We start from the raw sequence: 24,221 nt of genomic DNA on the forward strand, positions 1-24,221 counted from the left end.
TTTCTTGAATCATATGACCCAAGTTTGTTTGATTAATTTAATAAATAAACTCACAATTATGACACGACAACATTTTCAAACAAAAATTATCTACTACTTTTTTTAATAACATCATTCACGCACCTGCATACAATTTTTTTGGGATAAATTAACTTACACGTGCACTAATTAACTTGAAAATTTATAAAAATAAAACAATAAAATAAAATAAAGCACTAGATTTCCCCAAAATCTTAGAGAATGGTGTACCCATCTTTTCGAAGAGTGCAAGCAAAGCGCAAATTTTCCTTGGCTCGATATTCCATTTACTTTGAAGAAACCCCGTCCCTCTTTCCCAACTCTATAAAAATGCACAAAACCCGAGTCCATACCGAAATAAAAACCAACAAATAAAATATCAAACATTTCGAAAATAGACACAAAATCATATAAAAAATGTCATCGAAATCAAGCAACTTATCACAGAAAAGTTCAACCAAAAGCATCACACAAGTAACCTTAACAGGTTTCGGCAACCTCATCAAGCTCCTCCCTACCGCCGCTGTCTTCATGTTCCAATTCCTCAACCCTGTCCTAACAAACAATGGCCATTGCCACACCATCAACAAGTACTTATCAAGCATCCTGATCGCAATCTGTGGCTTTTCTTGTTGTTTCGCCTCGTTTACCGATAGCTACACTGATGGCGAAGGAGAGATACATTATGGCATTGCAACAAGGACCGGGCTCTGGCCTGTTTCTTCTTCCTCCTCCTCACAAAACTTGTCATCATACAAACTCCGGTTTGGAGACTTTGTTCACGCGTTTTTCTCGTTGATCGTGTTCGCAGTTGTGGCCCTTTTGGACCCTAACTCTGTTGAATGCTTCTATCCATCGTTTGAATCTACGCAGAAGGTGTTGTTGATGGTGCTGCCACCAGTTATCGTGGCGATTTCAGGGTCTTTGTTTGTTGTGTTTCCAAACAAACGCCATGGAATAGGATACCCTTCAAGCCAGAGTTCAACTCCATCTGCAAGCACTTCAGCTTAAAGCCTAGGGCGTGTATGCTATTTATCAAGTGGAATCGTGTGTAATTTGCATAATATTGGTATTTTTTTTTTTTTTTTTGAAGTCTGTATAATATTGGTATTGAATAAATAGTTGTGCGATTTGTTTTCTCGTTCTTTCTGTTCAATGTATAAAGGAGAAACAAGACAAGACAACATGTACAAATTGAAATAAATTAAAACTCAAACAATTATTAAACCATCATCAACGCATTTAAACAAAACAATAAGGTATGTCATACAAACTAGTTTAATTCCAATTCTTCATTATCCAACTAAGATATAACTTTTAATAATGTAATTCTATTTCACTTATAAACAAACATTAAATTTCTCTTTCCAACCAAAATAAGACTTTAAAATCAATAGAATATATCATTTACACACGACTATAAATTTATATAATCATACAACTGAACTTTCTATTAACAACATTAACAGTGCACACCATAAAAAATAGTATTCACAACTTGATTTTAATGCACACCGACGTTTTTGTAAGATACAAGAATATTAACAAAGCACTGCATAAGTGCGCACACTGTAAAAAAATAATATATAAATAACATACTTTTAATGTATGTTGTTGATTACATGCATCGAAAAATTGATTTTGTTGTATTGTTTAAAATCAAAGACAAAAAAATTCGATTTTGACATAACAATAATATTACATCAATTTTCGATTATACAAGATTACTTATGAAAAATAATTTAAAAGGTTTTTAATTATTGTATTATTTTTATACAAACTTGAACACAAAACTCTAGAGGTAATTCAGTCTTAGAGAACATAAATATCTTTTGTCGCCAAGTTAACTAAACATAAAATAGCTGAAGGTGAAGGCAAATATCGGAATATCAACTTGGTAAAGCAAAAGAAGCGATGAGTTTTTGTTTAACTAAATAGGTTATCGTCCATTTATCTTATACACCAAAAAAGGAAACACGATCTTCATTTAAATCTATAAATTTGAAAAAAAAATAATTTAATTTTAGAAAAATAATATCATAGATTTCAAATCGACTTATGAGACGGTTCATGTAGGGTTCCATCGATCCAATATTAAACAATATTTTAGATTATATATTTATGATTTGACCTTGATTGGGTTGCATGAGTTTGACGCTAGGATCACCGGTCCACGCTGCAGGATTTTGAAATCTTCCTCAGGTTTTTCTCGCGTCGATGAATGTTTTACTTGACGAAAATTTTGTGGGATTTTGACGAGGAATGTGGGATTCGGAGTGAATCACCAGTCCACGCTGCAGGATTTTGAAATCTTCCTCAGGTTTTTCTCGCGTCGATGAATGTTTTACTGGACGAAAATTTTGTGGGATTTTGACGAGGAATGTGGGATTCGGAGTGATTCTGATTTTATTGGAAAATACATTTCGTGCCGTGTTCTCGTGCAAGCAAGGTGTTTGTCAAAAGTTCGAAGCGAACTTGTAAAGTAACAGACATTTATCTTTCCAGCTTAATGATAAAAACGATTTTCGAAAATATTTCGTTGCATAAATGTTCTGAATCATATGCATCTGCATATTGATATTTAAACTAGGGAAATTCTTGGTTTTCTAATTGACAACACTGATAAATCAATATATTATAATGTCGCAGAGTCGCACTTTTCCAACAAAATAAACCTGCGGATCTATGGCTTATAGTCTAGTTTGTTGAATGAATTTTCCATATTCCTGTAAGATTATTCACCTTTGATGCCTTTTATGTTTTGTGCTTGTCTTAGTACATTCATGTTAGAATTATTGATCGAGACACAATTGTTCTTGAAAAAGTGTTTCGGAACAAAATGATTCCCTGCAAGTATTTGTAACTTATCAAAGAGTACGGAGTGGATTTTCTCTTATATATTCAGACGAATTTTGTCAGTTTACTGGATTGTTGGCTGCATGACCGCCGACACGAATTCGTAATATAGAATTTCAAACATATTTACTCTTGAAAATCACTCTCGATGCCTCCTTCTCGCACTCTGAACTGGTTAATCAGCGACGTATGAATTTTGCAGTTTGTGGTCGCTAACCAATATAATCCCATAATCCCCGAAATAAAAGGGCTCATACCCTGCAAATGGATCAACCTCCTAAACCCAGCCCCGGCCAGCAAAGTCAGCCACCTGCCGGCCGGCCACAGTCACCATCCATACTTCACCAAAACGATGCAGATGAGGATGACGACAACGTCAAGCAGCTTCGAGAATGCTCTTCTCACTACTTGGCATTGCAGGTTTCTTGTTAATCTACACACACACACACACACAACACTAATGGAGGCACCTGTAAATTTGGTATCCTTGACTCTAGCGATTACAGGATTGTATGGTAAATACCAACAGGAATTGGAAGTCCTGCCAAAAGGGTATTAATTTGTCTATTTTTCCTTTACATTTTGCATATGCTTAACATAGATACTGGCATGTTTGAATTTCTCCTAGGACAAGGGGCGTAGCGTTTACTGTTGACCATTGATTTATAATAATTTTGAACAGAAGTTCAAGCTTTGAAGGCATGCAACGAGAGAAGAAAAAATGGCTGATGATAAGGGGAAGCTAATAAACACTCCTTTATATTGGTTTTAAGGGAGGAAAAAAAATTCTCGCGAAAATGATGCAGAGAAACAATTGCTTCTTTATCTATTGTTGACATTCTGTTTTTAAATTTTACTTTATATATGACCAAACCACTTGGGTTTTCCAAGAGTTTGCTTCTTCTTCTTTTTCCATACATCGTGTTTATATAATTCAAATCCCCTCATATTTTGATACGCCATTTCTCGCATGTATATATATATATATATATAAATTCAAGATGTTCGGAATTTGAACACACACAACTATCAGTGTTTGGGCAGGCAAGCATCAGATGTAATAAGATAGTTGTGCGTCCAAGTACACACAACTAGTGAATCCCCTGCTGGTTACCGCACTGCATCAACACTATGGATTCGAAGAGAACTTGATAGAAACACTGCTAACACAGTGCCTCTCATTCGTAGGCACCTTCAATCCCTCCCGTTTGAACACATGCCCCAAGTGCCAATGGCATGTTGCACATGTTATCTCCGTCCTCCTGCCATCAGGGTCTGGCGGAAAGGGAAACTGAATGAACTCTAGGATAGATGGAAATTTTAAGAAATTGTTTAGAAAACTGAGCACTCATAGATCAGTTGATGGCTCCCGGGAAACCCTCGTACAATGCAGGCCAGCCACACCCAGAGTCGTACTTGGCTGCGGATTTGTAAAGGGGCGTTCCACAGCCCGTCCGCCCAGTTGTAAACACCTCTGTGCAATGTTACAAACTTATCGCTTATGTTAGTGTTAAGATGATGGACTTAGTTTTAACTCCCCAAAAGGAGAAGGATTGCATCCAGCTTGAAGTTTATAAAACATTATCGAATAACCTATTAGATTAGTTCAACACATTACGGTAGATCTAAGACTCTAATACCATGTTTACTTCATCTCAAAAGTTGGTTCATGAGGATGATTGTTTAAGTCAATATATATAATTATCAAGAACTTAATTCAGCCGCATAATTTGAAGAACGCCAGATTTTCAGTATAATCCATAATATGACAGTACCATTCCAAAGATATGAATCGCGCATAGCAAAGGTCAGATAAATGATGCAAAAAACTTAACAAATGAATATCTTTAAGCATGCAAAAACTGCATCAACACATCGAAAATGGAAAAGGGTTTCCCCCAAACTACCGATAAAAAAAGGAAGATAAAGTTTCAAGTGTACTGACTCAGTGCCTCTGTCGGAGGATGTGAAACTGCTCAGGAGAGAGAACCGCCCCCCATTCCTCCTCCGATTTCTGAACTGTAGTAGATCTTTCAGCCATTAATGTACCAAGAAAAGAATTTTAGAAAGGTTTTCCTCACAAAAATTAGGCAACTGGAAATCGGAAATCCGAAGATTAGAATTAACCAATTAATTGACGACTAAAGACATTAGTCAGCCAGATGGCCCATGTTTAATTGAACTTTTGGGATTTCCTTCGAACCGCCCATTACTATTTTCAGACATCTCAAGGCCCGTTATAATATTTAAACAATTTTGCCCAATTTATAATTTTATATGTTAAACTAAGTAGCAAATCTAACAAGTGGCCCATGTATATATATATTTTTTTCATTATTAATTTAAGGCTTAATTAAGAATTTATCGGTAGGGGTGATCAAAAAATTTTATTAACAGCCCGAACCGCGAACCGAATCACCGTTTTTATAATATTTTATAAAAATCGTGATTAAAAATATTAATCATAAACTGCACCGCATACGCGGTTCGGTTATTTTTTTTAACAAAAACTGCGCCAAACTGCACTGCCTAAACCCCTTACCATAATATTGGACCTAGAATTATAATAATTTGTAAACAACATATTCAAATAAAGAAGTCATCATTCATTATATCTCAATTCTCTTCAAAATTATTATTCTTACAAATAAAACTTATCTTTTTCTTAATTATTTTTCATATTAGTCTTTATTTCTTTTGCTACAATATTTTGTTTGAAGTTTAAAAGAGTAAAAAAAAAGATACAATAATGTAAATGTCATTTTTGTTGTGAATGTGCTGTGTTGTTAAATTGTTAACTTAGTTTTGAATCTTGATTATTGTTTTATCTATTTGATCTTTATATGCTTTGAACTATTTTTTATATTTGAAAATAATATATTGTTGTTATTTTTAAATAAATTAGAATATATGTTATAATATTTTTCATTAAAAAATCGTAAACCGATCGCAACCACTTGAAACCACTCAAAACAGTAAGGCTAATTTTTCATGTAAAACCGCAATTAATTTTTCAAAATACTAATCGACCGCATATGGTAATTCGGTTTGAATTTCTTAACCTGAGCAACTAATTTGAGCGCCTATGTGAGCGCCTGTCCTACATGGGTTGTGAAGTGGGCGATCATCTCCATGTTTGAAATTATAAAATTTTTTTTAACGGGTCATATTTTACACTTTGAAATATGCTCCAGCTGCCATTTTATTATTATTTTATAAACAAGTTGGCTTCTCAAATAATTTATACATATATTAATTACCGATATTTAATATTTTCCCAAACAGCAGTTGGCTTCTCTCATTTCTTGCGAGAAGAGACCTTCGAAGGTGCGGCAGTAGAAGAGGCCCGATCTGAAGAGACGAAGAAGGGAGCATCAGGAGACAGTTCCTGTAGACGATCCATTCAACGACGTTCCACTGTGCACTCACACAATTTATCTTCGAAGCAAAAGAAAATTATGGTATGATAAATCTCTCTTTTGTAAAAATTGGTATAATCAAGCTTGCTAACTCGCAATAAAACACAAGAATCGAGTTCAGAAAGTTCCGATTCATGTTTTTCCATGGATTCTTGTTGTCTGCAGAGCATTAAGGATTTTCGATATATTCTCATTATTTTTAATAATGAGAAATTTCGTTGGTTTGTTCTTGTTGCAGTAATATGTGTGTTTTTTGTCAATTGTGAATTTTATGTATAATTTCATTTGTGGGTTCTGTCAATCTACTAAATAGATGCCAATTGTTTGAATTTCATGTATAATTACCAAGTATTAATGCATTTTATGCAGTAATATGGGGTGGGTTCTGTCAATTGTGCATTTTATCAACTTTATGTTGGTACATAATTAGCTAATGATATGTGTCCTTATCTAGTGAATTTTATGCAGTAATGTTTGTGGGTTTTGTGTTGGTCTTGTTTACTTGTTATATTCTTATTCATCGTAGCTTGAAACACGTGATAATTGAGAGGTGGGAAGTTGTTTCAAGTTGTTTGGAAGTGGAAGGAAAGCTTATTTTTTAATCATACTACGTATTGTAATTATTGGTGATGAATTCTTGGATGTATTGCATGTTTCTTAATCTTGGATATTTCATTCATTTTCTGTTTGGATATTTTATTAATACATGATTATAAAGTGTGTGTGTTTTTTTAACAATATAGGGGAAAACATATGTTGTATTTGTTGGCCGTGAACCAGGTGTTTATAACACGTGGGCAGAAGCATCTTCTAAAGTTAACGGACATAAGGGTGCTATCCACCAGTCTTTCAAAAATAGAGAGGAGGCCCAAAGAGCTTCTCAAACATTTGTGGCCAAACAATCTACTGGAAATGAAAGCTCATGTACGAGTGCAAGTGCAAGTGTAAGTTCAAGTTCAAGAGTAAATTCCAATTCAAGTGCTAAAGTTTCGCAGTCTGAAAGAGGAAAGAAGTTGCAGGAGATAGAACAAAACTTGGATGAGATGAAGAAGAATTTGGAACTGTTACAAGAAAATTTGAAAGCTCTACAATTTAGTGACGATGAGTAGACATATTGTGGTTCATTGTCAATAGTAAATTATTATTCCAGTAGCAGTAAATTATTGTACAAAAAAAAAAAAAAAAAAACCAACGCCTTTTTAAAGTTACTATCATCGGGCAAACAACATATTTTAAACTAATTAATGTACCATCTATCGATCCAAAATCATCGTCATCTGCGCTGTCATCTTGGTTTTGAATATTAATATTTGACCTGGATAATGTTGAACATGGTTAGTAATGTTAACCAATAATGAAATTATTTAGTTTGAAACTAAAACACTTAAAATAGACACTGGTGATCAACACAGACCCGTCTTGCAAATTTGGACAGTTGCGCTTGTCATGTAGCACACCTCGAAGCCCACATCCACGACACAGTCTTCCCTTTGAGGTCGACTTCTCCTTCGACGATTTTAATCTTTTCCCACACCCTTTTGTTCTGATATCAGACGGATCAATGATACCAATGGTCACGTCTGTGGCTCTTCTACTTTGACTTCCACCGCTTAATGTTGTATCAATATTTATCTCCTTCATTTTACTGCCAATATAATCAAATTGTGCGGACAAGAAGTTTGTTCCCTCAACAGTCAACGATGCAACATCAACTAATGCAGAAGATTTGTAGGATAACCTCAAATGTCTTGACATCAAACACCTTTTTGGGTCGTCTATCACATTTTGCTCGTCCATAGGAAATAATGCTACATTTTTGGCATCTTGAGTCCAACGTTTTAGAATGTACTTATCAGGCAAATGAAAAACTTGATTTATACGAAAAAATGCTAACATATGCCTGCACGGGATTCCCTCAAACTGAAATTTCATACAACTGCAAGATATATAATCTCCTTGAATGGCATGAGTAAGCACTCTTGGTTTCGAAGAAGAAGAACCTTGGAAATTCATCACCTTGTAAACCCCAAACTCAGTTCCCACAGATTCTGGTTGCACGTAATAACCATGACTCTGACTGATTTCCTTTTGAAACTCCAACCATTTCTTCTTCGTGTACACATTAACCATCTGAGATTCCATTGGCCAGTTTGACTGAATCTTGGGACGCTCATTCATATCAACATGATCTGCAACTAACTCATTGTGTCTTTGGTGTCGGAGTGCCTTATTGAAACAGATAATAAAATCCATCAATGAGTTTTTGCTAGATACATACCTCTTGAAAAAGGCATGTGAACTTTCAGATCGCTGGCTACTTGACATCCCTGCAGAGAATACATAATTAAAATAAGCTGGCACCCACTTATATCGCAACTCATACATCAATGAGAGCCACTCGTGCTGTTCTAAGTTAGCACAATGCATAACATATTCCCATGAGCTCTCAAATTCATCAGATGTTGAGGAATGCACAATGACATTCTTTATGCTTTGATAATGGTCACGGAAAATCATTGGGTTTACTTTTTCTGGGAATTTGTTCAGTATGTGCCACAGACAATAACGGTGTGTTGTTTGAGGCCAAACTTGTGCTATGGCTTTCGTCATGGCAGGATCCTGGCCAGTAATTATCAAATTTGGTGCACCTTTACACATGGCTTCTAAGAACTTATTAAGCAACCAAACGAAAGATTCAGTTTTCTCGTCACTCAAGAATCCACAACCAAAAACAATGGTTTGATGATGATGATTAACCCCAACAAATGGTGCGAAAATCATCTCATATTTTTTGGTGTTATACGTCGTATCAAACACAACTACATCACCAAAGGCATTGTATGCTCTCCTTGACATAAGATCAGCCCAAAAACACTTGGTAAATATGTTGTCTGAATCAGTCTCATAATCAAAAAAGAAGATTGAACTCTTTTCTTTCTCAGATTCGAAGAAATCAATCAATGTCTCTGCATCGATACCCTTATGCTCATCCCTGACACTTTTCTCATAGTTTCTCATATCACTCTCTAAGAAACCTACATGCTCAGGCCCTCCAGACTCTATCTCAAATAATCTCATTTGTTGACAAGTTGGCACATTGGCTTCTGCAAATTGTTGACTTGGGGCTTTTTTTGATGCAGAAATACTACGATGTGAGCGTAACAAATGTACCTTTGAAGGAGTCGACAATGGATGATTATGACTTTCCGTGAATGTACTGACAACCCAACCAGGACCTGTTTGTTCCTTCACAATTGAAAGCTTGGACTTACACCCGGTTCTAGTCTCGCCACGCGCTCTTTCCTTTCTAGGTCGATCATTTTTTGCTTGTTTACTCCATCGAATGTCATCTGTTTGCCCTTCTTTAAAGCATACAAATTTTTTCCAAATAACTTCGTTTGTTTGCTTACTTTTCTTGCTGTTACTTATTCTCGCACTGAAACCAGATTCTCGTGCGTATTGGTTATAGAATGAGAATGCATTCTCTATCGAATCAAATCTCATACCAATCATTGGCTTCTGATCATCCCCTACTTGGGGTATATATGATTGTTCATCTCCAATAGTTCCTTCCATTTCTGTAAAAAATTATATCAATTATTAATATAATTGATTATTAAATAATTATTTGCTCTTCGGTGCTAACAAAATTCAATTATTGAATTTCTCCATTGCTGAATTCATAATGAAATTGTGACGAAATTCTATGTGCTTAGAAGTTAGATCTGCCATGAAAATAAATATGGATTTTTTGTCACATAATATTTTTGTAATTTTTTTTGACTTTTCTCGTAAATTTTTCAGTACTCTTCACAAGCACCACCATAGCTCAACCTTTCGACTACAGGGAAAATGTTTACCAAAGATCATGAAGGGTTAATAACTTTGGCATTTCAACAAGAAATTCAAAAAACTTAACTTGCAAACAGCAGAGACGCACCCTCCGTCACAACAGATGCAGGGCATATGGAAGAAATTCAAAGGATACAGAAGAAATTCAAAAGATACAAGAAACATGTTGATGGTATAAGTTATGGTGAATAGCACCCTCCGTCACAGCCCCAAATTTAAAGACAAACCTGTTAAATACTTCTGGAGAAATGTGCGGCAGTGGGCGGCGATGATATAAGTAGTCGGAGGGTTTGGTGAGTCGGGGCTCCTTCGGCGCTGGGTGGCGTCAGTCGGAGCTGGGTGGCGTCGGACAAATTAAGCACCCTCCGTCACATCCAGAAATGTGCGGCAGTCGGGGCTCCTTCGGCGTTGGGTGGCGTCGGAGATGGGTTGTGTAGCTCAACCTTGATTTCCCCTTTGTTGGTTTGGTGAGCGTACGAAGGTGAAGAGAAATAGGGGCTCAAACTTGATTTCTCCCCTGTTGGGTTGGTGAGCGTATTAAGGTGGAAAGAACTCTCATTAATTGAGTCCACTTCACAACCCACATAGGACAGGCGCTCACATAGGCGCTCAAATTAGTTGCTCAGGTTAAGAAAACTATATATATATATATATATATATATATACATATATATTTGTGTGTGAATGCACGCAAAATAGTTGTCACCCTCTGAGAAATTGTTGAAACCTCATTAGATTTGTTAATATATTATGTTTTAATTTAGCCAAAAAAAAAAGGAGAATTCAAAAAATCAAATTAATCGATTAATAAAAACTCGTACATACAAACACGATATTATTTAGTAGTTAAAAAAATATCCTAATTTATAGAAAATCCAAAGGATGGAACACAAAATGATAAAAAAAAAAGAAAATATAATATTTGAATTCTTTTTTTTTAAAAAATAAATATAAGGACATTCATAAAATTACAACATCGAATGTTTATTTGGCATGTCAAATTATAGGCAAAAACTTGTGTGAGACGATCTCACGGGACATATTTTGCGAAACGGATCTCTTATTTGGGTCATCCATTCAGGCAGTGCCACGTGTATGTAAAATTAATTTTTTAAAAAATGATTTTTAAAGCAAAAAAACGTACACAATCTCAACTATGGTTACTTTTTTGATTTCCTATGATCAACACAAGTCAAAATTTAGAGTCTCCCAAACTTTTTTGTCAACCATTTCCCCCGCCTAAAGGTCAAAATTTTCGAAACCAAAGCTTCCCCCAAAGCTTCCCTCATTTCCTTGAGCCAAATCCTCTCCTTTTCCAGTGCTCCAAATTTCCCACTCCGACTCCGTCTCTGATCTACTTCGTCGACCACGACTGTTTCCGACGATTATCTCTGATACACTCCATCGGTTGCAGATCTCTGGCCACCACCGAATCCCGTGAAGATCTCTGCCTCCAACTACGACTTCGAGTTAAATGGTTTGAGTTCTCTAGTGATTCTTGTGTATTTTCATGTTTGTGTCTATTTTCACTATTTATATTTTTCTAAATACAGAAACAGTAACTCGCCCCACCCTATCTTCATGCACAAAAAATTAAATTATTTGAGTTCTAAATTGTTTAATTTTTCGGATATAATCATTCGGATATGCATCCACACGCCATGTTGTGGAGTGGCTGTGACGGTTTTTTAGTTATTGGTGAATGTTTTTGTCCCTTCTTTCCTATTCATAGTACTTAATGTTTGAACAAGACTTGGTCTTCTTTTGAATCTTTGTAGAACATATCCAACTCTTGAGCAACAAATCAAGTAGAGTTCGTACATACATCACATGTGCTTGCTTCAGTAATGTATTTTTATAAACATTTGTAGGGTATTTCAGCAACTACCATCTTCTGAATAATTATGGTTTACTTGAGCTCAAACTAATTGTAATGTATACATATTGTTGAAATATAAACTATCAATTGTGTGCTTTCTTGAGCTTGAGATTTTGATACAATATCAGAGCTATGTTTTGTTCAGTTGGTCGTGGTGGTATTCCTAATATCACTTGTATGTTTTGTTTAGTTGGTCGTGGTGGTATTCCTAATATTCGACCAACTTACACTTGTAACTCACCCCACCCTATATAAGTTGAGAGCAAGCCGATCAAATTACTGTCTGATGTATTATAAACCGATCATGCATGTGTTATAGCCTATATACCCATTCTATTCTGATTTTAGGAAGTAGCACGCCTGTGTTTGTTTGAGTTTTTGAAAGTTTTTTATGTTTATTCCCTCGACTTCGATAATTTTCTAATGCAGAGCAAAATATATGTCGTGTTTGTTGGACGGAAACCTGGCGTTTACGATAGCTGGAATGAAGCACATGCCCAAGTTAATAAATTTAGTGGCGCTTCTCACAAATCATATCATAACAGGCGAGAGGCTGTGGAAGCTTTTGATGCATTTATGCATAAACAAGGTGCAGCTACCGCCTCTTCTACCGCTACTAAAGAGAATTGTTCAAGCTCAACATCAAGAGAAGATGAAAAAGTAGTTCAACTAAGAAATGTTCAACTGGAATTAGACGTTGAGAATCAGAGACATACTTCGAGAATTTCAGAGATATCTGAAAAAATGCGAAATATATTGAAATCATTGTAGTTCATTTATGATGATTTAAGTATTTGTATTAGTTTTAGTCGCAAGTAGTTATTTTCAGTTGGAATCTATGTTTTATCCATTTTCAGACAAAAATTATAGTTGAGTTGAGACCATATGTGTTTATCTGATATCTACATCTATATTATTACAATCTGATTTTTGCCTTTTGGAAGAGCTAAAACATGCATGCTAGCACAAAGTCGAAAATTTAAGACACTGAGAATGTAGCATAGACATTATAAGTATCTTGAATTAGATATACAAGAGAAATCAAAATGACTTATACGTTGGTAAAACTTGCCTTACATGCTCAGCAATTGTTCAAAAAGATAAACACACAACATTACCAAAACAAAACTCCATAATTTTGCACCAACACTTTTTTTATTGTCAGTTGACCAATCCAACACAGCAACTCTTTGTTTGTCTAAACATTTCAGTTGTCCAAAATATTGATAATACATCAAATAAAGTCGAATATTAGAATAATACAGAACACAAAGTTTAGTTTCCTTGGATCGTCTTGGATAAATGAGAGAGACCATAATCTGGTGGAATTGGAACAACCAAATGCAAGTAATCTTTCTCTGCAGAAATAACCTCCAAACCTGTAGTTAAATATCAATATAAGCTGCTACAGAAAATTAAACGGTGTGCAGCAATAGTACTGTCTGACCTTTAAAAAATATAAACTTACCTTCTTCTTATATTTCTATTCTCAGAATCACATGTCATATGCAAGAGAATGGATGGTTAGTAGAATAATTTGTTTAACTTTAAGTTAAAAACATAACACTTACCGAGAAAACATCAAACATAAATCTTGAGAAATTACCTTTTTATTTATCTTGATCATGTCCCTAAACAATATAAAGTTTATATAGAAAGTGACAAAATTAAATTAGGGAAAAACTAAAAAAGTGTAATGAAAAAACTGGCAAAAATTTCTTACTTGTGATGATTGAGAAGTCCCATATGGATACGGTAATACATTCATCTGTCCACTTAAATATAAGTTTGTATTTCCTTCCTGCATGATAACAAACTTATAATTAAATATAAGATGTAATACATATTTTGTTGTTTTTGACATAGTACATTTTATACATGTCACTTACCATTGCAAATTGAGATGGAACTTGAGGATACGCAAATGTATATTGCGATGGGACACGAGGATATGCAAAAGGATATTGCATTGGAACTTGAGGATATGTAAATGGATATTGCGATGGTGTGACATTTTGTTGTTCTTGTGAACTTTGCCCTTTTAATTTGGATCATTTTGTACCTACCAAGCACGATAAAATTAAAAATATGTGAAATATATAACAATTACCTGAACTTTCAGTTTTTTAGCTTTAGAATGAATGAAAACTTACTTGAACTTTCAGTTTTTCGCTTTCCTTTTCCCTTTTTGCTCTTAGTATCCCAGTGTCGTGTAATATTTGTATTTGTTACTCCTTTGGCTTTAGCACAGTAAGTGGATCACGTACGCGTGTTTCATCTATGTGACCATCATTTGTCATAGCATCACAAGGTGTATCATCATCTACACTCAGATTCTGTAGAAGGTTGGAGATCTCCTCTTTTGCAGTGTCAACAATTGTATATAATCTTTTTCTCGCATCCTCATGTGGTTTGCTTTGTTGACTTAGATCATACATCGATCTCATTATTTGATTGACAAACACCATCTCAGAAACATGACCACCACTGCCATTTTCTTCAAAATCGGAGCTAACTCTGTTTCTTACATTTTTCATCCATCTATTCAAAATGTAACATTTGGGCAAAACAGTGACATCCATACAATTAAATACCAGCAAAGCATGCTTACACAAAATCCCCATTGTCTCGAACTTGTGACAATTGCATCTTATTTCATGATTCTGCTTATTGAACACCACATGTCTAACCCTTGCATATTCATCATGAGATTTTACGTTCACCTCAATCAAATTCAAGTCATTGCCAAAACAAGTCGGTGGTTCGACAAATTTGCAATTCAAGGAATTAACCAATTCAATTTCAAATAACTGATATATGGTCATCGTATAAACATCAGCAGCATGAATCAACAATGGATGATTTTTCAAAATCTGTGCAGGCTTACCATGTCGACAACGTGTATCCTCAGTTTTCTCTTTTGTTCGCCAATTATTTTGAATCTTTTCATAATTCATCACAAATTCATACAAAGAACTCATTTTGTTGCCTGATTTTTTTAAAGTCAAATTTGTGGCCTCACTCCTCGAAGTGGCCAAAAGCCCTGCACTAAACTTTGCATCACTGAAAGCAGTCACCCATTTGTCCCTAAGTTTGTACATCCCATTAAACCATCTATGACCATCCAAATGATATGTTTCAATCATATATTTCCACGTGGCCTCAAATTCATCTACAGAATCACAATAATTCATGCATTTATACCACAATTTTTTGAAAGATGGGTCGCCATTTAAACTACCAAAGTGAGAAGGCGTGTTTTGATTTATATGCCATTGACATAAACGATGATGTGAACGTGAAAAAACAGTCCCAATGGCATTCATCATGGCTTGGCATTGGTCTGAAAAAATAGTTTGAGGTTGTTTTCCATTCATCGAATCAAGAAATGTCGTGAACAACCATTCAAAAGAACTTTCTGTTTCATCTGACATAAATGCTAAGCCAAACATAACATTCTGCATATGATGATTTATACCAACAAATGGAGCACATATCAAATTGTACTTATTTGTTCGATATGTTGTATCAATGGATAGGACATCACCAAAATATTCATAATCAACAGCACATCTGTAGTCCCTGAAGAAAAAGTTCATCACCCTATCATCATCATCCAATTGCATGTTCCAATAAAAATAATTTTCCTTATTCGCCTTGTTCATAAAATTTGAATCAGTGAAGTGGCATCACCATTCTCAACTTTGGTATGTTTTTTCATCCGATTCATGTGGTCATATGCATCTTTTCTATTAAATCCTAAGTTTTCTGGTCCACATGCTTCATTTTCCATAAAAGAAACAGCATTAGAGACACAGATTCCAGCATTTACCATAGCTTCTAGAGTAGATTTTTTGGCATGTGAGATATTGCGTGCAGATCTTAACAAATGAGTTTGATCAGGTGCAAACATCTCATGGTTATGATCTTGAAAAAATCTAATCACTCGCCATTCACCCCCTTTCTCCCTTGAAATTTTCAATTTAGCTTTACATTGAATTCTAATAACTGGCTTTTGATAGACATGAATCCTTTTACTAGAAGACTTTTCATCTTTCAAACCTTCACATGAACAATTAAATTCTTTTGATTGAATTTCATTTGTACGTGCAAAACATCGTTGATCATCTTTTCTCACACTAAATCCCTTAGCATGTGCATATTGACAATACAGTAAATATGCATCTTCGATACTGTTCGCAATTGTACCCCCACTTCAAGTTTACTTTCCAAAATGTCAACGAAAGATTTTTCAGTTTGTACCTCGATATTTTCTTGCATTGAGAAATCAGAAATTCCACATTGCGTTTTTTAACTTGGATGAATTTCGACTTCTTGATCGTAGTCTCCCTCCAACTCTTCGAGTGCTATTGAGTTGTCATCTTCCATTGTAAGCAACAAAAGTTGAAACAAATATTCAAATAAATATTACATGGAATGTATTATCTTATAAAATACACTAATGCAAGAAAAATGATTTTTCAAGGTTTCATATAATATCTTTGTTACACTACCAGACAACCGCACTGCAAATAAATAGAGAACCTAAAAGATGGAGAGGATTTGACTCAAGGAAATAGGGGAAGCTTTGGGGGAAGCTTTGGTTTCGAAAATTTTGACCTTTAGGCGGGGAGAAATGATTGACAAAAAAGATTTGGGAGACTCTAAATTTTGACTTGTGTTGATCATAGAAAATCAAAAAAGTAACCATAGTTGAGATTGTGTAATTTTTTTGCTTTAAAAATCATTTTTTAAAAAATTAATTTTACATACACGTGGCACTGTTAATTTTTTAATAGATTATATGAATTTTTTTTGGTTACTCTCCAAGATTATATATATTAAAGATATATTTTAGGATAAAATTTAATTTAAAAATTTGTGCTAGTCCCCACTAATTTGTAGGCGTGCCAACTTGAAGTGGGGTGCAATATTATTATCAACCAGCACCATCTCCAATAATATTTAATTTCCACGTCACCATTCACAATTGAAAATTTCTTCCATTTTTAATATTTTTTTTTACAAAAAAGACAACCCCAAATGTTGTGAGCATGCATCGATAGACGGACCAAGCGTTTGTCCTAGCAAGTAACAAAGAACGTGAAAAGAAAAAAGAATTTCCACCTAAACCCTAAAAAGTTCCCAAGTTGTCGTCCCCTTTAATCTTTTCAACTTCTTTGCACCACCATCAACACCACGAGCGGGGTCACCACTACCGGCGGTACCGCATCCTAGATTTTGCGGGCCGAAAATGTTTGAAAAACGATGGTCCCAGCGGTCGGAAACTCGTTGGCGACACGGCTCCGAAGTCTCATACCGAGTGGCTCCATGGCCTTCTCCACCCCCCTCCACAGCTCGTGCCCGCTGGTGGCGCAAGTCGTCGACACCGATAACTCAGCCGGCCGGAATACCTTCACCGCCCTCTTCAAGACTTTGAAAAACTCGTCCCGGTGATCATAAACCTGGCCAACACTCTCGAAACTGGCGTAACTGAACCCATCCTCCGGTGTCACATGAACAGTCGAATAACGGTTCCCGTCAATTCCGTTCATCGAATATCCACAAGGATCAAAAGCATAATCACAAATAAGGGCTTTCTTGTTAATGCCCCTAATCCCGGTCAACTCCGTCATCTCTTTTCCAGCAGAGTCGCCGTTTTTTCCATCCCCGACCCGTCGGAAAAACTTCTTAGCCAGAATCCGGTCCAGCCCAGTCATGCAGATCTCAACAGTGTACAGATCATCTGTTTGCACCTCCTCCATAGCGAAAATGTTCCCTTCATCACAACCAGTAAAAACATGCCACTTGTGACAAGATTTCGAGTTCATCACAAAGGCCTTTCTGCATGAAATATTCTTAGGCAAATTCTCTTCCAAGAACACAACTTCATCCTTAAAACTTGTGTGGGGGTAGGGCTGGGCATCTGGGAAAATGAAGCTGCCCCGGGTGTATCTGCACCGGCACAAGGTGAGCCCCATAGTCAAAGCGTGATCCAACAACGGACGGACAGATTTGAGCAATTGTGTAGTCCCACAAGTTTTGATGATGATTTTTGTCGGGTAAACAAAGAGACTTGATTCTGATAAAACGTAAGAGTCGAAATATTTATTCCCCACAGCTGACACCACGGTGCACTGCACCGCATGCAATACTTTCTCTAGTGACACAAAATCCAACAGCCGGAGACCTTTCCCAGCAGCCGGATCATCGCCGAAGAAATGCAACTCCAGCCTCTTCTCAAATCCCTCGAACCCGGAAATCGCCATTAACAAATCAAATCAAATCAAACCCAAGATTTCTGAGTTCAAGAAATCTAAAAATCTGATAAATATAGAAGAAAAGGACGAAGATAAGGTGAAATGGATATCGTAACGTAGTACTTTGCGTACTGTGCGTTTGTTGTGTGAGTGAAGTTGCGGTGTTATACAAGGTACAGGAGTATGTCAGTATATATAGGTGGAGAAGAAAGAAAGATGGGGGAGGGGTAAGGTAGGGGCCAGGTGGGGGGGCATGCGGGTTCAGGGCAACAAAAAAGAAGGATTGCAGGCAAAATGAGTGCAAGATGATGGTTATTTTTGTGTGTTGCGAGCTCTTTTTGAAAACAACAACATGAATAATCTTAATTCATGGCCATGCGCATTTCTTGTTCTTTTTTCTTCTCAAAATGCAAGAAAAATACAAATGACTACAATTCATCTTTTAATTAGTTAATGTGACAAGATTAGATATGGATTAATGCATATCGTTATATATATATAGAGCAATGATACCATGCACACTCTTTTCCTGCACACCTGTGGGCGCATGCCTACGTGGCACACCCACAACCACACAAAATTTTTTGTTTTGTTTTTTTTTTTAAATGCTGACCAATCATGCACCGCCACGTAGGCGGTGCTCATGATACCCTGCACACCAGGTGTGCAGGGTAACAAATCGAATATTTTATGATTCGAATCGAATATCAAACTGATTAGTCTTTTATAATTAGTTTTTCACTTTTACATCAACGTACATAGTTGTTGCCCAATTTTCTCAAATTGTACATATTTAGAATTTTGGCATTGATAATAATTTTTATATATATTTATTATAAAATTCGATGAATGAAAATGAAATAAAAAGGTTGGTATTGATGAGTTGAGATTAAGTGGTAGCTTAGAGAAGTATATAGAAATAATTATAAAGTTAGATGCTTCAGTGCATGACAACAATTATTAGAGTACCTAAGAGGAGGCAGGCTGATTTCCTTGTATGGGGTGTCATCGAGTGGGCTCACAAACATATAACACATTGTATATATTTTCTAAATCAAGGAAAACATTAAATAATCATAATTTTTTTTATTTCTATTTTCCCAATATTAGTTAGCTAGCTAGGAATGGTTTTTTTTAATTTAAAAGATTTGAGTATTAATTAATCTTGGTTAAAATATTAGATTGTAATAACAAAAAGGATTTAACGATCAATTCAGATTAAAAAAAAATATTTTATTACACATAAAAAGATGTGTGAAATTAGTTCAGAAAATTTGAGATGAAAGCAATTAGGCAAAAGGGACAAGTATGCAATTACAGAAGTGAGCAGGTGTGCATAAAGAATGTTAGTCGTGCCCGAAAATAATCAATTACTAATTCCTTATGTGTTAGCGTTACATATTTGTACAGTTCATTTTTTATACCGAAAACGAAAGGAATTTAAAAAATATACGGTTAAAAAAATGATAAAATGAAAAAACAAAAAAAGGAAAAGGTGAAATGGAAAGGAAAAAACGACAGAAAATTGGGGCTAAAAAATGGTAAAATAGAAGGGGGGAAGGCATATCAACTGTACCAATTTGGTCGGTCTAGTAGCCTCCCCTTAATATAGTTATTATATATATATATATATATATATATATATATATATATATATATATATATATATAATATCGATTTTTCATATATAAATGTAATTAAAATATCTCATTCGTATAAGATTTCCTCATAATGTTCATGAACAGTTGCGTCTGGAGTGGCCAAATAAGCCTTTGCGGGTCGTATTACTAGAAAATCGACTTGAACAAGTATAACTTGACCCGATTATAGGTGATGCACTTTTGATTATACATATATTTTCACAAATAAACTGACCAAGATTAAGTATTGTTTGACAAAAATGGGGATGAAAAAAATACAATTCAAAGTGAAAATAATGTTATTGCATGGATCGGGGTTATAAATTTTCTCATTTTCATCCATTAAATAATATTTAATTATCTGAAAAGTCTGTTTTAAATTGTCAAATAGAAATAATTGTTTGCCGAATTACAAAATTTAAATAATACATAACAAGGAATCAGGCGTGACAGCTAAAATATTTAGAATATTGATCTTAGGGAGGGTCCATCTTAAGAAATCGCAAGTAATTAATTTTAAAATGATTGGTTCTATGTATGTAGGGTTGCATGTACGTTACATATGTCTAAATTAAATATTTTCACAAATTATTGATGTTCGTAAATATTAATAATTTTAAAAATAATATTTTTTTATTGAAAAAGGGTATTTTAGGAAATAAAAATTACGTCAAGAAATTAAGATATTGTATGTAAAGATTGTTAACACACTGATATTAATAAAACGTGATATTTTAGTAAAAGGAAAACTGCAAAAAAAAAAATCTAGGAATCAATTGTAATTTTAGTAATTTATATTTTACGATTTTTGTCATCTAATTTATCAAATTTTTGTATTAATCATATATATTTCAACATTTGATAATTTTAATCATTTTTCCGCTGAATTAATGAAGTCATGACACAAAACAAGTCGGTGTCACGTCGACGTCAAATTAGCGCTATATCATAAAAAAAAATCGACATTGCAAAGTAAATAAGAATACAAAATTAAAGCCGAAATTTGACAGTGTAGATAAAATAAATCTTAGATTGAAAATACATATATACAAATTGGAATTTTCCCTCCTCGAAAATAAACAAATTCACATCAAAGAGATTGAACAGAATTGGAATTCTTTAGTCAACAGAGAGTAAGCAAATTTAGGCAATAATAAATCTCAATTCTTGTTTCTAATTCAAGAAAGATCATGAAGACTATGACACATGACTTTAATTGGATGTGCTATCTAATTAATTGATGCCTACACACACACACACACACACACACAACACCTTAACTTTTAAGTTACTTTAGTCGAACACCTAACAAGATTTTCCCTCAATCATACGAGTGTATCTCTACCGAGTATGTACATGTTACTAAAGGTTCAAAAAAGGTAAAAAGAATGAGAGTACATATCAAGAATGGGTCGAGGGAAGTTAAAAGGAGTGTCAAAGAATTTTGATAGCACTGATCGATCCACCAGAAACAAACTTGTGTGTGTGCGTGCGCGTGCACACATTACATTAAAAAATTGAAATTGTATAAAGATTTGAAAGGATCGTGATTTAAATTCTAAAATTTCACTGTTTCATGGAAAAAAAAGATTTTTTTAATAAAACAAGAACTCGGAAATTGTAGAAAAGAAGAGGGGAAAGAAAAAAATGATATTTGGGAAATGTTATGCGTCATGGACAATCTTATGGTGGCAGCCACACTCACACATGATGACTACATATTCCCTGATTTTGCTGCATGCGCACCACCAAACTCTTCATACACAGAAACTCATAACACACACACATCCACGCGTGTGCGTGTGTGTGTTTTCGGGCTTAGAAATGGTCAACTACTTCTGACTTCGATTATTTTTTTGGCCAAAATCTTACTTCAAAAGTATAACGAAATCTCGACTTTGACATGAAAAGGTACTGAAAAGAAAATGTTCCCCAAAATATGAGAGATTAAAAGGTTATTCGAAATAAGGAACCCCTCACCTTTAGTTTTAATTCGACCCATTTTTTATTTACTCCATTCTTTATTTCTTTTCATTTTTTTTTTTTAAAATAACTTGATACTTGTTTCTAATAGTAGTTAATCTGATTTGGAGCTTATATATATATATATATAATATATATATATATGTATATAAAAGCTCCAAGCTAGTAATCCAGAATGTATCCTAACTCCACGACAAGCTAGTCCCATAGGCCATAGAAACTCTAAAATGGAACAAATCTTCGCAGACATATAGTCCCCACCAAGAAACACTAAGGGGGGACAAATGAATAATTTGAGAGGGTTACAAGTGACTTTAGCCGCCATACATACACTCGCATGCGCACAAAATATATGCAGAATTAAAATTAGGGTTATGTGCGATCTCACCACTAACTGAAGTATATATAAAAATGAGTGCCACTGTACCATGCGCACAAAGAATTAGCATGAGTGATTCCCACCACTCTTTACTTATATTAGCTAACTACACTTTACACTTGCATAGTGTTTCCTCTCGAGTTATAAGCTTTTCTCAAACTCAAAGAGTTTGAATAGTCATTTATAATATGAACAGAAAACTCTCGCGTTTTTCTTTTTTATCATTTTTTCGGTCATGATTTACGGTCTTAGTCAACTAATTTGCATGATTTTTTTTAAAAAAATCGTAGTCTTTTTTTCTGCCGAAGTGTTGACATGACATCAAACATAATTAACAATGTTTGTACGAGCCTCTGAAATCGTTTTACGTACGTTCTTAAAATCTACTATTTACATCACTTGCCACTTTTTTCGATGGTGAGTTTTCTCAAGAAATCTACCATATATTTTGTTATTTATTTATGAAAAATATACATAGTACTGAAATATTTTTAAATTAAATTCGATTATCATTTTGTGATCAATTCTAAATTATCTACAATTGGATATTTACATCATTCAATAGCTAATAGGCACGTAGGATTTGCTCATGCATCTTGTCAATTAATTAGGCAGCAGTCAATTCACTCCACTTATGCTACATACTTATTGCTGCACTACAAAAACAACCCAATCCTTATAATTTAATGTATTTTGGAGAGACCCCATTTGCTAATCATTGCTCTTATAGTTGCAAAGCTTGCATTCATCGGAAGATTTTGTAGCAAACAAGACATGTTAAAGAGGCTTTCAAGTGCTCATATATGATTTTTTTTTTTTTTATTTAACTCCAAGTTGATGGATAAATTTAAGTTTACTACTTCACTAACTCTTTCACGTACGTTTCTCCTCAATGTATAAATGCATAATTGAATATCCCAATTACACGTTCTTTGAATAGGTCTTTGTAAAACGGTCTCGTGGAATATTTTTATCCGTGATACTGGTTGACTCGATATACTTAATTATCATGAAAAACAATATTTTTAGCATAAAAATTAATATTTTTTCACGAGTTGGGTTGGAAAACGGTCTCAGAATATTTTATGCGTTCTACGAAATATGGTATTGTCTCTATCCAATAACTATCATGACTATCAATGTTCTATATAGTGGCTCACATACACGAAGCACTTTGTCTACGAGATTTAATATAATATATCACGAGTATTTTATAAATCCCACGATCTATGCATGATATGGAAGAGAGGCGGTTGGATCAATCCATTATGTATGCATGCCCATAGCTAGGCTAATAGTTACTCAGAGGATCGGATCGGAAATCTTCCATTTATCCAAAGATTTTCAAGGCAAACAAGACATATTAGCTAGGCGACTAATTTCTTGTGCTTGTGATCTTCACTACTAATTAACCCTTCCTAGTTCCTGCTGCTATGCCCCCACAAACACACATTCACACGGGTGTGTGTGGGTTTTATTTCTTTTTGCATGTAATATACGCGTGTGTGTGTGTGGAAACAATACTCATCAGTACTGTTCCTCGAGCCCTGGTGCCACAAGCAAATCTCTCGAAGTGGATGAAAACCTTACACGCTGCAGCATCATTCCTCCCGTGCCTTTATTTTTTTAAAAACTAAAATGGGTTTTAGCAGAATCTTGATTGATTGCGCCACGCAAACAATCATTCCTTCCCTCCTGCTCTGGTTTTTCTCTTCTTTTAATTCAAATCATTTTAAATAATTAACACAAAAGATACAGCTTTGCAGAGGCCGCACATTTTTTTTTTAAATAAATTAAAATCAATACACATTTTTCTCAATGATCGTTTCGTTTTAGCTTGCTAGACGACAGATATGTGTGTGTGTGTTCTTTACAACCTTTTGTTTTTCGTGTCGCAAAGTTTGTACTTTGATATCTTGAAGAATTCTAGAACGA

At 34.7% G+C, this 24,221-nt stretch overlaps 4 protein-coding genes across 11 annotated transcripts; 2 read left to right on the forward strand and 2 right to left on the reverse strand.

Annotated features, from left to right (window-relative positions):
* The first annotated feature begins 365 nt into the window (after positions 1-365).
* Positions 366-1,766, forward strand: LOC142519250 (protein DMP2). Its single transcript, XM_075622200.1, has one exon. It carries the CDS (start codon positions 436-438, stop codon positions 1,027-1,029), a length of 594 nt encoding a protein of 197 aa, XP_075478315.1. The 5' UTR covers positions 366-435; the 3' UTR covers positions 1,030-1,766.
* Positions 1,767-2,049: 283 nt separating this feature from the next.
* Positions 2,050-3,789, forward strand: LOC142519251 (uncharacterized). Of its 6 annotated transcripts, XM_075622201.1 has the most exons (5): positions 2,050-2,220; positions 2,339-2,495; positions 3,077-3,294; positions 3,404-3,426; positions 3,557-3,789. In XM_075622201.1, exons 2-5 carry the CDS (start codon positions 2,358-2,360, stop codon positions 3,601-3,603), a joined length of 426 nt encoding a protein of 141 aa, XP_075478316.1. In that variant the 5' UTR covers positions 2,050-2,220; positions 2,339-2,357; the 3' UTR covers positions 3,604-3,789. The 6 variants fall into 6 exon arrangements, 3 of the variants coding, with proteins under 3 accessions (XP_075478316.1, XP_075478318.1, XP_075478317.1); XR_012813743.1 differs by lacking the exon at positions 2,339-2,495 and having other exon boundaries at positions 2,065-2,220; positions 3,372-3,426; XM_075622203.1 differs by lacking the exon at positions 2,339-2,495 and having other exon boundaries at positions 2,076-2,338.
* Positions 3,790-13,161: 9,372 nt separating this feature from the next.
* On the reverse strand, positions 13,162-16,152 carry LOC142518578 (protein FAR1-RELATED SEQUENCE 5-like). Of its 3 annotated transcripts, XM_075621369.1 has the most exons (6): positions 14,178-16,152; positions 13,914-14,086; positions 13,748-13,825; positions 13,631-13,655; positions 13,493-13,507; positions 13,162-13,403 (listed from the first exon to the last, which is right to left on the reverse strand). In XM_075621369.1, the coding sequence occupies exon 1, from the start codon at positions 15,687-15,689 to the stop codon at positions 14,253-14,255; it is 1,437 nt and encodes a 478-aa protein (XP_075477484.1). In that variant the 5' UTR covers positions 15,690-16,152; the 3' UTR covers positions 13,162-13,403; positions 13,493-13,507; positions 13,631-13,655; positions 13,748-13,825; positions 13,914-14,086; positions 14,178-14,252. The 3 variants fall into 3 exon arrangements, with proteins under 3 accessions (XP_075477484.1, XP_075477485.1, XP_075477486.1); XM_075621370.1 differs by lacking the exon at positions 13,493-13,507; XM_075621371.1 differs by lacking the exons at positions 13,493-13,507; positions 13,631-13,655.
* An 855-nt stretch (positions 16,153-17,007) lies between these two features.
* LOC142518467 (S-adenosylmethionine decarboxylase proenzyme 4) lies at positions 17,008-18,435 on the reverse strand. Its single transcript, XM_075621251.1, has one exon. It carries the CDS (start codon positions 18,291-18,293, stop codon positions 17,259-17,261), a length of 1,035 nt encoding a protein of 344 aa, XP_075477366.1. The 5' UTR covers positions 18,294-18,435; the 3' UTR covers positions 17,008-17,258.
* Between the last annotated feature and the right edge of the window lie 5,786 nt (positions 18,436-24,221).

This window comes from Primulina tabacum, chromosome 11 (assembly GCF_025594145.1).
Source record: "Primulina tabacum isolate GXHZ01 chromosome 11, ASM2559414v2, whole genome shotgun sequence".
NCBI classification, from domain to species: domain Eukaryota; kingdom Viridiplantae; phylum Streptophyta; class Magnoliopsida; order Lamiales; family Gesneriaceae; genus Primulina; species Primulina tabacum.

Bases quoted from the DNA above. Each gene is read 5' to 3' on its own strand.
- LOC142519250 (XM_075622200.1), top strand. From the start codon at position 436: ATGTCATCGAAATCAAGCAACTTATCACAGAAAAGTTCAACCAAAAGC.
- LOC142519251 (XM_075622201.1), top strand. From the start codon at position 2,358: ATGTTTTACTGGACGAAAATTTTGTGGGATTTTGACGAGGAATGTGGG. The intron at 2,496-3,076 runs GTAAAGTAACAG...TGAATTTTGCAG, and splicing joins CAAAAGTTCGAAGCGAACTT to TTTGTGGTCGCTAACCAATA. The intron at 3,427-3,556 runs GTATTAATTTGT...AATTTTGAACAG, and splicing joins TTGGAAGTCCTGCCAAAAGG to AAGTTCAAGCTTTGAAGGCA.
- LOC142518578 (XM_075621371.1), bottom strand. From the start codon at position 15,689: ATGAACAAGGCGAATAAGGAAAATTATTTTTATTGGAACATGCAATTG.
- LOC142518467 (XM_075621251.1), bottom strand. From the start codon at position 18,293: ATGGCGATTTCCGGGTTCGAGGGATTTGAGAAGAGGCTGGAGTTGCAT.